Genomic DNA, 14,881 nt, shown 5'->3' on the forward strand with positions numbered 1-14,881 from the left:
CGTCCTTTGGAAGATAGTAAGCTGCCAAAACAAAAAAAACACACACACAATACACTTTCATGACTATGAAGTCTCTCAATGTTATGCTTTTCATTGAAGTTGGAAACATAGAAAACCTACAGCACAGTACAGGCCCTTCGGCCCACAACGCTGTGCCGAATATGTACTCACTTTAGAAATTACCTAGGGTTACCCATGGCCCTCTGTTTTTCTAAGCTCCATGTACCCATCCAGGAGTCTCTTAAAACACCCTATCATATCCACCTCCACCACCGTCACTGGCAGCCCATTCCACGCACTCACCACTCTCTGCGTAAACAAAAACTTACCTGACATCTCCTCTATACCTACTTCCAAGCACCTTAAAACTGTGCCCTCTCATGCTAGTCATTTCAGCCCTGGGGAAAAGCCTCTGACTATCCACACGATCAATGCCTCTCATCATCTTGTACACCTCTATCAGGCTCCTGTACCTCCTCCCTGATGGCAGAGGGGAAGAAGCTGTTCCTGAATCGTTGAGTGTGTGTCTTCAGGCTCCTGTACCTCCTCCCTGATGGTAGCAATGAGAAGAGGGCACGTCCTGGGAATGGAGGGCGTGGCGGGGGGGAGGTCCTTAATAATAATGGCCGCCACCTTTCTGATGCACAGCTCCTTGAAGATGTCTTGGCTACTATACAGGCTAGTAGCCATGATGGAGCTGACTAATTTTACAACTCCCTGCAGCTTACTTTGGTCCTTCGGTTATACAACTATTTCTTACTGTAATACAAAACTTATATTGTACTGTAATATTAAAATATATTGCAATGTTACTGTAAAACACTATTCACGACATATGCCAGCTATGTTAAAGCAGGTTCTGATTTTTATTCTGTTTCTGCATTGACGCAGGTTTTTATTCCCGCCCTAGTATATCAGGAAATTAGTTATTGTTATCAGTGGGTCAAATTGTACAACTGTGTGCCCCTTGTCCGTAACATTTTCTGCTGCAATCAGCTCCAACCCAAGCTTGTTGTGGGGTGGTGGGTGGCTGGGGTTGGGGAGGCCGTGACCATTTTACTCGGCCAATAAACTGGTGGATTATATTCCTTAAAACACGGAACTACTGACTCCAAGTCCTCGCGCATTCCACTAATTCAAAGTTCTGTGCCAAGAAAAGTTTGCAAGACAATTACTCTTAAATGCTTCCTCTGACTATTGAGGTGCCTGTGTTTGTACGTTACCCAGTGGCAGTGCAGAGGAAACTGCCTGCCGTTTCAAGGTCCTGGGAGTGCACATCTCGCACCACCTCTCACGGACCCAGGACACATCCTCCACGGTTGAGAAAGCCCACCCACAACTCTGCTTTCTGAGAAGGCTGAAGAGAGCTGGACTCTGCACATCCATATTCCCATCATTCTACAGATGCCCAGTAGGGGCATCCTAACCAGCTGCATCACTGCCCGGTTCCCAAACTGCACTGCGGCAGACAAAAGACGGTCAAAACTGACCAACACGTCACCGACACCAGCCGACCGCCAGCAAGGACATAAACACAGAAAGGTGCTGGGAAAAAGGGCCAGTATCATCATGAAGGATCCCACCCACCCTGCTCACAGACTGTCTGTCCCACTCCCATCAGGGAGAAGGCTGCATAGCATCCACACCAGCACCACCAGACTCAAAATAAGTTACTCTTCCCAAGCGGTGAGGCTGATCAGCACCTCCACCCACTAATCCACCCCCAACCACCACTACTTTTATCATTTCCGGTCAGAGCCACCTTCTGTACAGACACTCCTGTGTCCAGCATCACTTTACGGACACACAATCAATCTGTGTGTATAAGCTAATCTTACGTATTTATATTTATTCTGTTCTTTTTTAAATTATAGTATTCTTTATCTTATTGTGATTTTATTATTGTGTTCTTTATATTGAGTTTTGTTTTGTCCTGTATCGGATCTGGAGTAACAAATATTTTGTTCTCCTTTACGCTTGCGTACTGGAAATGACATTAATCAGTTTGCGGCGCTTGGAGCTTCATGGCAGGGAGAGTTTCTCCCTTCTACCGCCTGCGTGAGATGATGAGGCTATCGGGACTTGAGACTTTTTTTTTAAACCGTGCCCCATGGTCTGCTCTTTATCAAATTACGGTATTGCTTTGCACTGTTGTAACTAATAATAAAGGCATCCATTGATCTAGTGAGACCACGGCTCTGTGCCTGGAAAGTCTCCAGGGCGCAGGCCTGGGCAAGGTTGTATGGAAGACCAGCAGTTGCCCATGCTGCAAGTCTCCCCTCTCCACGACACCAATGTTGTCCAAGGGAAGGGCATTAACTATATAAATGTTGTAACTATATGTTATAATTACACAAAACACGAGGAAATCTGCAGATGCTGGAATTTCAAGCAACTCACATAAAAGTTGCTGGTGAACGCAGCAGGCCAGGCAGCATCTATAGGAAGAGGTGCAGTCGACGTTTCGGGCCGAGACCTTTCGTCGGGACATAATGTTATAATTATGTGGTTTTGTCAGTTTTAGTCTTTGGTTTGTCCTGTTGTTCCTGTGATATCTTTCTGGAGGAACATTGTATCTTTGAATTAATGCATGCATTTCTAAATGACAATAAACGAGGACTGAGTGTCCTCATAATCTAATCTATCGAGGGCTTCTCCTGCGTTCCGAGAACCAGTCAGTAACTTCACTGAGGAACTGAATAGACTTGCAGCATCTAAGGTCCCTCTTTTGGGCAACACCCTACTGGGTCCGTCGGAAGCTTTCAAACGCCCCTTACCTTCGAACGTTACTTGCTGCTGGTGTTCCACCTGACCGGCCTGCTTCGGGAGAGGGGCCCAAACAAATGTGTGGTAATCTCGAGCAGTACTCCATCCAACCTGCGGCAAAACAGAAGGATAGCTTATAAGCTAAAGAGCCGTGCAGGCAGTTCACAAAACGACGCGACATAAAGCACTGTGCAAAGGTTTCAGGTATATAATGGGGTGCCCAAGACTTTTACACAATACTGTAGTAAATTTATGTATCACTCAGAATCAGGATTATTATCACCGGCATGTGTCGTGTAACTTGTCAACTTAGCAGCAGCGATTCAATGCAACACATAATGTAGAAGAGAAAAAGTAAAAATAAATAAATGAGTAAAATCAATTACAGTATATGCATGTTGAATAGATTAAAAATTGTGCAAAAGTAGAAATAATATATTAAAAAAGTGAGGTAGTGTTCACAGGTTCAATGTCCATTTAGGAATCGGATGGCAGAGGGGAAGAAGCTGTTCCTGAATCGCTGAGTGTGTGTCTTCAGGCTCCTGTACCTCCTCCCTGATGGCAGAGGGGAAGAAGCTGTTCCTGAATCGCTGAGTGTGTGTCTTCAGGCTCCTGTACCTCCTCCCTGATGGCAGAGGGGAAGAAGCTGTTCCTGAATCGTTGAGTGTGTGTCTTCAGGCTCCTGTACCTCCTCCCTGACGGCAGAGGGGAAGAAGCTGTTCCTGAATCGTTCAGTGTGTGTCTTCAGGCTCCTGTACCTCCTCCCTGATGGCAGAGGGGAAGAAGCTGTTCCTGAATCGATGAGTGTGTGCCTTCAGGCTCCTGTGTACCTCCTCCCTGATGGCAGAGGGGAAGAAGCTGTTCCTGAATCGCTGAGTGTGTGTCTTCAGGCTCCTGTACCTCCTCCCTGACGGCAGAGGGGAAGAAGCTGTTCCTGAATCGTTGAGTGTGTGTCTTCAGGCTCCTGTACCTCCTCCCTGATGGCAGAGGGGAAGAAGCTGTTCCTGAATCGATGAGTGTGTACCTTCAGGCTCCTGTGTACCTCCTCCCTGATGGCAGAGGGGAAGAAGCTGTTCCTGAATCGCTGAGTGTGTGTCTTCAGGCTCCTGTACCTCCTCCCTGACGGCAGAGGGGAAGAAGCTGTTCCTGAATCGTTGAGTGTGTGTCTTCAGGCTCCTGTACCTCCTCCCTGACGGCAGAGGGGAAGAAGCTGTTCCTGAATCGGTGAGTGTGTGTCTTCAGACTCCTGTACCTCCTCCCTGATGGCAGAGGGGAAGAAGCTGTTCCTGAATCGCTGAGTGTGTGTCTTCAGGCTCCTGTACCTCCTCCCTGATGGCAGAGGGGAAGAAGCTGTTCCTGAATCGTTGAGTGTGTGTCTTCAGGCTCCTGTACCTCCTCCCTGATGGTAACAGTGAGAAAAGGGCATGCCCTGGGTGCTGGGGGGTCCTTAATCATGGACGCTGCCTTTCTGAGACACCGCTCCCTGAAGATGTCCTGGGTACTTTGTAGGCTAATACCCAAGATGGAGCTGACTAGGTTTACAACCCTCTGTAGCTTCTTTCGGTCCTGTGCAGTAGCCCCTACCCCCCAATACCTGACGGTGTCAGAATGCTCTCCACGGAAGTTCTTGAGTGTATTTGTTGACATACCAAATTTCTTCAAACTCCTACTCTGTAGCTCTGAATCCAGTACTGCTGCCATGAAGAATAAAAACTCACGACATACGTAAGCGATGATAAACCTGATTCTGATACGGGTCTGTATTGTGGACTGAGAGTGGGAAGGGGGGGCAGGGAGAGGGGAATCATGGTTGGGGAAAAGGGGAAGGGAGAGGGGAGGGAGCGGGACATTCTGTAATGATCAATAAACCAATTGTTTGAAGCAGATGACCTTGCCTGGTGTCTCAGGTCTGGGTATGTCTCCCCTCCGCCACCCCGCGACCCCTGACACTCCTCCTCTGCCACCTGTCCCTCACCCCTCCCGCAGTGCTCCATCCTCGCCATTCCCAACACCCTGTGCTCCTGTCAGATTTACAAACTCGCTCTCCACTCCATGCTGACAAATAACAGTACTGTGTAGAATTCTTAAGCACCCTAGTCACATATATGTGCCCAAGACTTTTGCACTGTACTGCAGATAAGCAGCATTTGTAAAAAAAAAACTCCAGTCAATCCAGATTATTTCATCCTCTCCCCTCCCATCAGACAGATGGAAAAAGTGCTACCAGGTTCCAGGTCAGTTTCTGATCTGCTGTTATAGGACTATTGAACGATCCCCTAACAAGATAACATAGACTCTTAACCTCCCAATATACCTCATTGTAACTGTTCACTTTATTATCTGCTGGCGTTGCACTTTCTGAGTAACTGTAATATGTTCTGCATTCCATTACTGTCCTCCCTCAATGTCGTGTTGGAATGAAATAATCTCTACGGAGGACACGTGAAGCAAAGGTTTTTCTCTGCCTCTTAGTTCATTCGTCATGTGCCCTGTCACATGACATCGTTACGTTCCGCATCACATGACATCATCATCATGCGCCGCGTCGCATGATGTGGGCGATCACGGTCTTTCCACGACCATGATTGTTCTTGGCAAATTTTTCCTCCGAAGTGGTTTGCCATCGCCTTCTTCTGGGCAGTGACTTTACAAGACGGGTGACCCCGGCCATTATCAATACTCTTCAGAGTGTGTCTGCCTGGCGTCAGTGGTCACATAACCAGGCCTTGTGATCTGCACCGGCTGCTCATACGACCATCCACCACCTGCTCCCTTAGCTTCACATGACCCAGGTTGGGGGGGCTAAGCAAGTGCTACCCCTTGCCCAAGGGTAACCAGCAGGCTGGTGGAGGGAAGGAGCACCTCACACCTCCTTTGGTAGAGACGTATCTCCACCCCGCCACCCACATGCCCCTCAGTATATGTGACAATTCTAAGGGGTGGGACACCAGGGCAGCATAGTGGTCAGCGTGAGGCTGTTACAGCTCGGGGGCGTCGGGGCTTGGTGTTCAAATCCGGTATCCCCAGTGATCAAGTTTCTGTGGTCTCCCTGTGTGCACGTGGGTTTCCCCTTGATGCTCCGGAACCCTCACACAGAACAAAGGCCAGTAGGTTAATAAGTTAATTCCCATTCCCGCATGTCGATCCACGGCCTCCGCTCGTGCCAAGATGAGGCCACCCTCAGGGTGGGGGAGCCCCAACACTCATATTCCATCTGGGTAGCCTCCAACCTGATGGCATGAACATAGATTTCTCCTTCCGGTGGACAAAATCCACCGCCCGCCCATTCTCAGCTCTGACCTTTCAGCTCTTCTCACCCGCCTTCCCTTTCTCCAATGGTCCACTCTCCATCTCCAGTCAGGCTCTTCCTTCTGCAGCCCCCTTGACCTTTCCCACCCACCTGGCTCACCTAGCACCTTCCAGTTAGCCTCTCCCCCCAACCCCATCCTGACCCCACCCCCATCATTTTATTCAGGCACCGTCCCCCTCCCTTCTCAGTCCTGAAGATGACGGTCGGCCCAAAGCATCACCAGCTTCACTCCTTTCCATGGGTGCTGCCTGACGTGCTGCAATTCCTCCAGCAGTTTGCGTGCGTCGAGAGGTTAATTGGTCATTGTAAATTGTCCTGCGTTTAGGCTGGGTTTAAAATCGGTGGGGGCCGCTCGAAGGCCGATCCCATGCTGTATCTCTACATCGATAAACCGATTACTATTTTGTATTTGCAAAGTGGGGCGGGGGGAATTCTTACCTTGAAAATTCCAATCCAGTCGTTCTTATGGGGTGTGATCCTGGGAGTCAGAGTGTAATTGCATTTCACAGCGACGTCTGTCGTGTACTGCTTCTCTACGTTGACAAAGATGACTTGGGCGAAGGTGCTGGAGTACAGTGAAGAGCTGCCAGCCAATGACTCTTGGTTCATGGTGTCCAGACTGAGCAACGGAGAGAAAAACAAAATGTGTTTAGCCAGTGTCTGAGACCTCCTTCATAGGGGGAAAAAAAAAAAACACCTTTATGATGCAAGACCACAAGACACAGGAACAGAATCAGGCCACTTGGGACTGTAGTTGGGAGGGAGAGCAGTTTCACGTTTCTCAGTATACACATCACCAAAGATCTCACCTGGATTGTACACACCGGCTGTGTGGCAAAAAAAAAGCACAACAGCATCTCGTCCACCTCAGGTGACTGAGCCCCCAAATCCTCAAGACCTTCTACAGGGGCACCATTGAGAGCATCCCGACTGCCTGGTACGGGAACTGCACCAACCTTGATCACTGGGCACTGCAGAGAGTGGCACGGACAGCCCAGCGCATCTGTGGATGTGAACTTCCCTCCATTGAGGACACTTACAGCAGCAGGTACAGAAAGGCAGCCTGGAAGATCACTGGGGACACCAGTCACCCACCCCCCTCCCAACCATAAACTGTTCCAGCTGCTTCCAGCTGGCAAACGCTACCGCAGCATTAAAGCCAGGATCAATAGGCTCTGGGACAGCTTCTTTCTTTAAGCTATTAAGACTTCTAAATTCACATGCCTGTACACTGCGATAGAGTCAAAGATCTTTACTCCCTCACGTTGTGGGATGGTTGCGAGATTTAAATAGACACAATTTCAATTCAAATTCAAATCTTCTCCACCATTCCATCGAGGCTGATAAGAACCCAAGAAATAGGAGCAGGAGTCGGCCATCTGGCCCGTCGAGCCTGCCCCGCCATTCAATAAGATCATGGCTGATCCGGCCATGGACTCATCTCCACCTCCCTGACTTTTCCCCGCAACCCTTAATTCTCCTGCTCTGCAAAAATATATCCAACCTTTTCTTAAATATATTTACTGAGGTAGCCTCCACTGCTTCATTGGGCAGAGAATTTCACAGATTCACCACTCTCTGGGAAAAGCAGTTCCTCCTCATCTCCGACCTAAATCTACTCCCCAGAGTCTTGAAGCTTTGTCCCCTAGTGCAAATTTCATCTACCAGTGGAAGCAACTTTCCTGCTTCTATCTTATCTATCCCTTTCATAATTTTATATGTTTCTATAAGATCGCTTCTCATTCTTCTGAACTCCCGTCCCAGTCCCAGATGGCTCAATCTCTCCTCAAAATGTATTATCCCCCTCAACCCCATTCCCCTGCCTCCTCCTTGTATCTTCTGACACCCTTCCTATTTACAAGGCGGGTGACCCCCAGCCATTATCAATACTCTTCAGAGATTGTCTGCCTGGCGTCAGTGGTCACATCACCAGGACTTGTGATCTGCACCGGCTGCTCGTACGACCGTCCACCACCTGCTGTCACGGCTTCACGTGACCCTGATCAGGGGGCTAAGCAGGCGCTACACCTTGCCCAAGGGTGGCCTGCAGGCTAGTGGAGGGAAGGAGTGCCTTACATCTCCTTTGGTAGGGACGTGTCTCCACTTGCCACCCGGAAGGCGGCAGTGATAAATTACTTCTGAGGAAAAATATGCCAAGGACAATCATGGTCAAAGACCGTGATTCTGTGAAATGAATTCCACAGATTCATCACCCTCTGCCTGAAGAAATTCCTTCCCATCTCTGTTCTAAAGGGAGGACCTTCTATTCTGAAGCCGTGTCCATCATGTTCACTCTATCTAGGCCTTTCACTATCTGACGGGTTTCAGTCAGATCCTCCCGTCTCAACTCTGGCAAGTACAGGCCCAGAGCAGAGCATTCCAATGCTCCTCACACGTTAACCTTTCCATCCCTGGGATCATCCTCGTGAACCTCCTCTTCAATGTCAGCGCATCCTTGCTCAGATAAGGCTCCCAAAATTGTTCACAATATTCCAAGTAAGACCTCACCAGCCTCAAGCCTCAAGCCTCATCGTCACATCCTTGCTTTTGTATTCTAGTCCTCTCCAGATGAGTGCCAACACTGCACTTGCCTTTCTCCCCGCCGACGTATCCTGCAACTTAACCTGCGCGAGAACTCCCTCTGTACATTGAGTTCTTAAAATTTTCTCCATTTCGAAAGTAGCCCATGCCTCTGCACACTTCCCGACACTGCATTCCATCTGCCACTTCTCTGTCTGTTCTCCTAATCTGTCCAAGTCGTCCTGCAGACTCCCTGCTTCCTCAACACCACCAGCCCTCACCACCCGTCTTTGTATCGTCCACAAACCTGGCCACAAAGCCAGCAATTCCCTCATCCAGGGATCTGAACACAGGGATTGCTTTTAAAAAGATTAATCAAATCTGACCCTCATTTATCACGAAAGAAAATGAGACCAACTTGGATCAGTCTGTGCAAGGAAAGAAATTTACACACAAGTGACATGAAAGGGAATGAAAAAGAAATTGCAGGGATCAAACTGTTTAAAACAGCCAGAAACCTGCAGCAGACCACCATTTACGATGGACAATGGTGGCAGACAGGATCTCATGAGAACCTGACATTCTCCTGACATTAACCATTCGGCATCTATTCAGTCAAAAAGTTGGGACTAGGGAGCTTAAAACTTTTGCACAGCACTGTAGTAATGTTATGTATTGCACGGTACCATAGCCACACGAAATAAAACAAATTTCATGACATATGTGAGTGATGATAAATCTGATTCTGATCTGGGTCTCTATTGTGGACTGGGAGTGGGAAGGGGGCAGGGAGAGGGGAATCACGGTTGGGAAAAGGGGAAGGGAGAGGGGAGGGGGCGGGAAACACCAGAGAGACATCCTGTAATGATCAATAAACTAATTGTTTGGAATCAAGTGACCTTGCCTGGTGTCTCAGGGCCAGGTGTGTCAGTACCCCCCGCCTGACACATCTTCTCCGCCACCTGTCCCCACACCCCTTCAGCGGTATTCCATGTGCAAGATTCCCAACATCCCTTTGCTCCGGCCGGATTTAAAAGCACACTCTCCGCTGTACATTGACAAACACAGTACTGCGTGCAGAAGTCTTAGGCACCCCAGCTATATACAGGTGCCTGAGACGTTTGCACAGACTGTAAATAGCAGAATTAGGCCATTCAGCCCATCGAGTCTGCTCTTGAAGAGGAGAGAAAACAGGGGTACAGTTCAGCAGGGATAGGGTCAATGTTCATGCTGTGAAACAACAAAAGAGTGGACATTTGACAGTGTGCCTAACTTGCTGGAACACAGATGGAAAACTCATAACTCCCATGAACGGAAAATCCACCAGGGTGGGGCAGTAAAATCTGTCAGCAGTAAAATTATATCCCAGCAAATGACCAAAACATTAACAAAAGAGAATAAATAAAATGGCCAAATCACTTCTACTACGGTTTCTGTTGGGGGTGGGGAAAGAGATTGGGGGAGGGGGGGTGGGTTTGATGTTAAATCTGATGTTTCCCTGTGGACGATATGATAGTTTTTGGGTGAGGGAGGGGTTTAGGGTGGTTATGATGTTTAACTTGTTGTTTTCTCTGTGGACGATCTGTCAGTTTTTGTGTGAGGGAGGGGTTAGGGGTGGTGGTGGGGGAAGAGTTTTTCTTTTGCTTTTTCTTGTTCGTGCAGGGAGTTTGGGTGGGTGGTGGGGCAGGGGTTGGTATCTTGTCTTTCAGCAACTTCATCGTTTTTCTGTATTTCCTGGCTATCTGGACAAGACAGATCTCAAGAGTTGCACTGCGCAGGCAGACTTTGGCAACAGAGTAATGCTTGAAAAATTTGATTATAACAATCACTGTGGAAGTATTAATTGCTGTGTTGCACCCACAGAATGCTGGAATACCTGAGCAGGTCAGACAGCATCTCTGGACAGGAACAAACAGTCAACATTTCAGCCAACATTTTCAGTCCCGAGGAGACACTGGATTGCTTGGAGGGGGTTTAAAAGGAGCTGTAAGGAAAGAGTTAAAGGTGATTCCTCCTTTGGGAGCTGATTCAAGGGAAGGCAAGGTCATCGTGCAGAGGCAGGTACCAAATGCACGGAAAAGTACCAGGGTGAAGGGTTTCCAAGACGAGGGGGACCTTCCTGGTGCGAGGAGAGTGTGTTTTGTCCTTGGCTTGGTCACGGCTGGTGACCAGTGCTGAGAAAGGGAACAGTGTGCCGGGAGAGTCGGAGTATGTCCAGACAGAGAGAATGAGAGGGGAGAGGGAGGGGGTGGTGAGAGGGACAGAGGCGCAGAGAGGAAGACACACCTACACAGACAGAGACAAGGTGTGCAAGTCTGTTGCCATTCCACGTCACCTCATTTCGAGGAAGATGTCTGTTACTCTCATTTCTGACACTGCTGCTACCTACTCCTACAGAGATCTGTTTTTCTTTCTGAACTGCAATGGTGCTGGTTCTAATATACTCTTTTCTTGTGGCCCTGAACACGCGTGCCGTCCCTTTTCGTTTGCGAATATATCTACAAAGCTTTAGGTTCCTCGGGGTCAATATCACCAATGACCTGACTTGGTCCAACCAAGCAGAGTCCATTGCCAAGAAGGCCCACCAGCGCCTTTACTTCCTGAGAAAACTAAAGAAATTTGGCCTGTCCCCTAAAACCCTCACTAATTTTTATAGATGCACCGTAGAAAGCATTCTTCTAGGGTGCATCACAACCTGGTATGGAAGTTGTCCTGTCCAAGACCGGAAGAAGCTGCAGAAGATCGTGAACACGGCACAGCACATCACACAAACCAATCTTCCGTCCGTGGACTCACTTTACACCACACGCTGTCGGAGCAGTGCTGCCAGGATAATCAAGGACACGACCCACCCAGCCAACACACTTTTCGTCCCTCTTCCCTCCGGGAGAAGGCTCAGGAGCTTGAAGACTCGTACGGCCAGATTTGGGAACAGCTTCTTTCCAACTGTGATAAGACTGCTGAATGGATCCTGACCCGGATCTGGGCCGTACCCTCCAAATATCCGGACCTGCCTCTCGGTTTTTTTGTACTTCCTTACTTTCCATTTTTCTATTTTCTATTTATGATTTATAATTTAAATTTTTACTATATTTACTATGGATTTGTACTCCAGGGAGCGCGAAGCGCAGAATCAAATATCGCTGTGATGTTTGTATGCTCTAGTATCAATTGCTTGGCTACAATAAAGTATAAAGCACAAAGAGCCTGAGCTGAGCCGGGAAAGAACACACAATGAATTTTAAAATAATTTTAGTTTACAGAGCAGAGCGAGGGCAGCCGCCGCACTTTGTGTGCGACAGTCTCGACAAGACACCGGATTGCTTGGAGGGAGACCGGGTTCAAACAAAGCCAATGGGGGGGGGGGGGGGGGCAGTCAGCACATTTTGCATGCCATAGCCCCGAGGAGACATCGGACTGTGCGAGATCGGGAACGCGGCAAGACCCAATGAAAAGAAGTTAGGTTTAAGTGGAGCTGCCATTTCGGGAGTGGCTATCCTGTGAGTGGGCCAGCGCTAGAGAGAGAAGTTGAGGCTGAAACTCATCGAGGCTTAGGCCACAGGTAGATTTTTTTCCGCCGCTATTTACTCTTCCTTTCTCACTGCGCACTTACAGCTGGGGTGGGGAGGGAGGGGTTGCCAGGCAGGATAGCGGAATGCTCCTCTTGCGGGGATGGCGGGCAGGCAGGGAAACCTCAGATGTCCCTGACAACTTCACCTGCAAGACGTGCACCCAGCTGCAGCTTTAACAGATCGTGTTAAAGGATCTGGAGCTGAAATTGGATGAATTCTGGATCATTCGGGAGCTGGGGGCGGGGAAGGCGGGGTTGATAGGACGTATATAGAGAGGTAATTACATCTAAGGTGCAGGACACAGATAGCTGGGTGACCATCAGCAGTAGGCAGCTAGTGCTGTGTACCTCTGTGGCCGTTCCCCTCAACGTGACTACAGCTTTGGATATTACTGTGGGAGGGGTGGGGGCGAGAGACGTAGCAGGGAAAGCTGCAGCAGTCCGGTCTGTGGGAAAGTCTGGCTAGTGGCTCAGGAGAGAGAAGTGGTGATAGAGGATCACCAGTCAGGGGAACGGAAAGGAGGTTCCTTCGGACGGGAACCAGACACCCCAGACAGTCTGTCGCCTTCCGGGTGCCAGGGTCAGGGATCGAGTCCACGGCCCTCTTCAGTGGGAGGGCGAGCAGCCAGGTCGTGGCCCACATCGGGACCGATGACATGGGGCAGGAGGGGCGAGGAGGTCCTGCAAAGTGAGGTCAGGGAGTTAGGTGTGGACCTAAAGGGTCAGTCCTCCAGGGCTGTGATCTCAGGACAACTTCTGGCCGTACCACGTGCTCGCGAGCCCTGTAACGGGAAGATTTACACAGTTTTAACACGTGGCCAAGGAGCCGGTGTAGGAGGGGGGGGGGCTTCAGAGTTTTGGATCATTGGGCTCTCTTCCAGAGAAGGTGGGGCTTGTACAGAGGGGACGGAGGGGGGTTAATATCCTAGGAGAAAGGTTTGCTAGTGCTGTGTTGGGGGTGGGGTTTGGTTTAGGAGATACAGTGGGATGGGAATCAGACTGCGAGAACAGATAGTGGAATCACTCTGGGGAAAAATGTTGTTAATCCTACATACAAAGTCAGGGATAGATACGTTCCCAAAGGACATTACAGTGTCACAGTAGCATCACAAGTGCACAGATATACAAATATTAGACGAGAAGTAGAAAGAATAAAAAATAAGTTACCTCAAACAGTCTAACGGGAGGGGTCACCACTTCCCCAGCTACAGGTTGACTCATTATAGAGCCTGATGGCCGAGGGTTAGACTGACCTCATATCGTGCTATTTGGAGCAGTACAGTTGTCTCAGTCTATTACTGAAAGTGCTCCTCTGTTCAGCCAAGGTGACGTGCAGAGGGTGAGAGACATTGTCCAGAATTGCCAGGATTTTCCGTCTGGTGCTTTGTTCTGCCACAGTCTCCAGTGTGTCCAGTTTGACTTCTATAACAGAGCCAGCCTTTCTAATCAGTTTATTGAGCCTGTCGGCATCACCTGCGTTGATGCCATTGCCCCAGCACACCACCGCTTAGAAGATTGTCCTGGTGACAACAGACTGGTTGAACATGTGAAGGAGAGGCCTGCACACTCCAAAGGACCTCCGTCTCCTCAGGAAGTCGAGGCGACTCTGGCCCTTCTTGTACACAGCCTCTGTGTTGGTGCTCCACTCAAGTCTGTCATCCAGGTGCACCCCCAGGTACGTGTAGGTCCTCATCACATCCTCACTATCAATAGCAACAGGGAACAGTCTTCCTAAAGTCCATCACCATCTCTTTTGCCTTTCTGATGTTGAGCTGCAGATGATTCAGCCTGCACCATTTAAAAAAAGTCCTCCACCAGGGCCCTGTGTTCATCCTCCCACCCTCCCCTTACACACCCAACTACTGCCCAGTCATCGGGGAATTTCTGCAGATGACATGACTCAGTGTTGTAAAGTTGTAAGATGTACAGGAAGTGAGGCCCCAGTGCTGCTTATAGCCATGTCTGACACACAGCTCTGAAGCCGCACAAACTGTCCCCTGCCAATCAAAAGGTCGACAGCTCTGAGCCGCGTAAACCTCAATGCAATTATTAGGAATAACTGGAAAGACGGATGAGCTTACGACATGGATCAGCCGTGGAATTAGGGCACTGGCAAGGGCAAGGCTGGCAGGTCAGTGTTCCAGGGTTCCTTTGCTTCAGATGTGATCGGACAGAAGGGATTAAAGGGGGAGCCTGTGTACAAGAAAGGCCAGAGTCGCCTCGACTTCCTGAGGAGACTGAGGTCCTTTGGAGTGTGCAGGCCTCTCCTTCACGTGTTCTACTAGTTTGTTGTGAGTCAAGGAAGATGTCACAGGAGAGCTTAGTCAGGGCAGGCTAGAGAACTTTATGGGCGGAACTGAGGAATAAGAAAGGTATGACCGTGTTAATGGGATTATGTTACAGACTAGCCGACCATCTGCAGGATTCAGGAGGAGCAAGTTTACAGCGGTATGGCTGACTCTTGCAAGGAACAGAAGGTCGTGATAGTAGGTGGTTTTAACTCTCCAAATATTGACTGCCTTAAAGGGCTGGGTGGGACAGGGCTTGTCAAATGTGCTCAGGGAGAGGTCTTGGGACTTCATTGCCTGGAATCTAGAAGATTGAGAGGGAGATGACACAGGGGTATAGAAAATTATGAGGCGTATTGACAGGGTGAATGCAAGCAGGCTTTTTCCACTGAGGTTGGGTGAGACCTGAACTTCAGAGGTCATGGG

At 49.1% G+C, this 14,881-nt stretch overlaps 1 protein-coding gene across 1 annotated transcript in view; it reads right to left on the reverse strand.

Moving 5' to 3' along the window:
* LOC140191853 (uncharacterized) overlaps positions 1-13,440 on the reverse strand; it is a 109,452-nt gene extending 96,012 nt beyond the window's left edge. The window contains exons 1-4 of the mRNA XM_072249645.1: positions 13,421-13,440; positions 6,515-6,695; positions 2,778-2,877; positions 2-21 (exon numbers count right to left, since the gene is read on the reverse strand). Coding sequence (XP_072105746.1) covers positions 2-21; positions 2,778-2,877; positions 6,515-6,695; positions 13,421-13,425 — 306 coding nt within the window. The 5' untranslated portion in view covers positions 13,426-13,440. The remainder of the gene's footprint in view (position 1; positions 22-2,777; positions 2,878-6,514; positions 6,696-13,420) is intronic.
* Positions 13,441-14,881: the final 1,441 nt, after the last annotated feature.

This window comes from Mobula birostris, chromosome X, assembly GCF_030028105.1.
Source record: "Mobula birostris isolate sMobBir1 chromosome X, sMobBir1.hap1, whole genome shotgun sequence".
NCBI lineage: Eukaryota > Metazoa > Chordata > Chondrichthyes > Myliobatiformes > Myliobatidae > Mobula > Mobula birostris.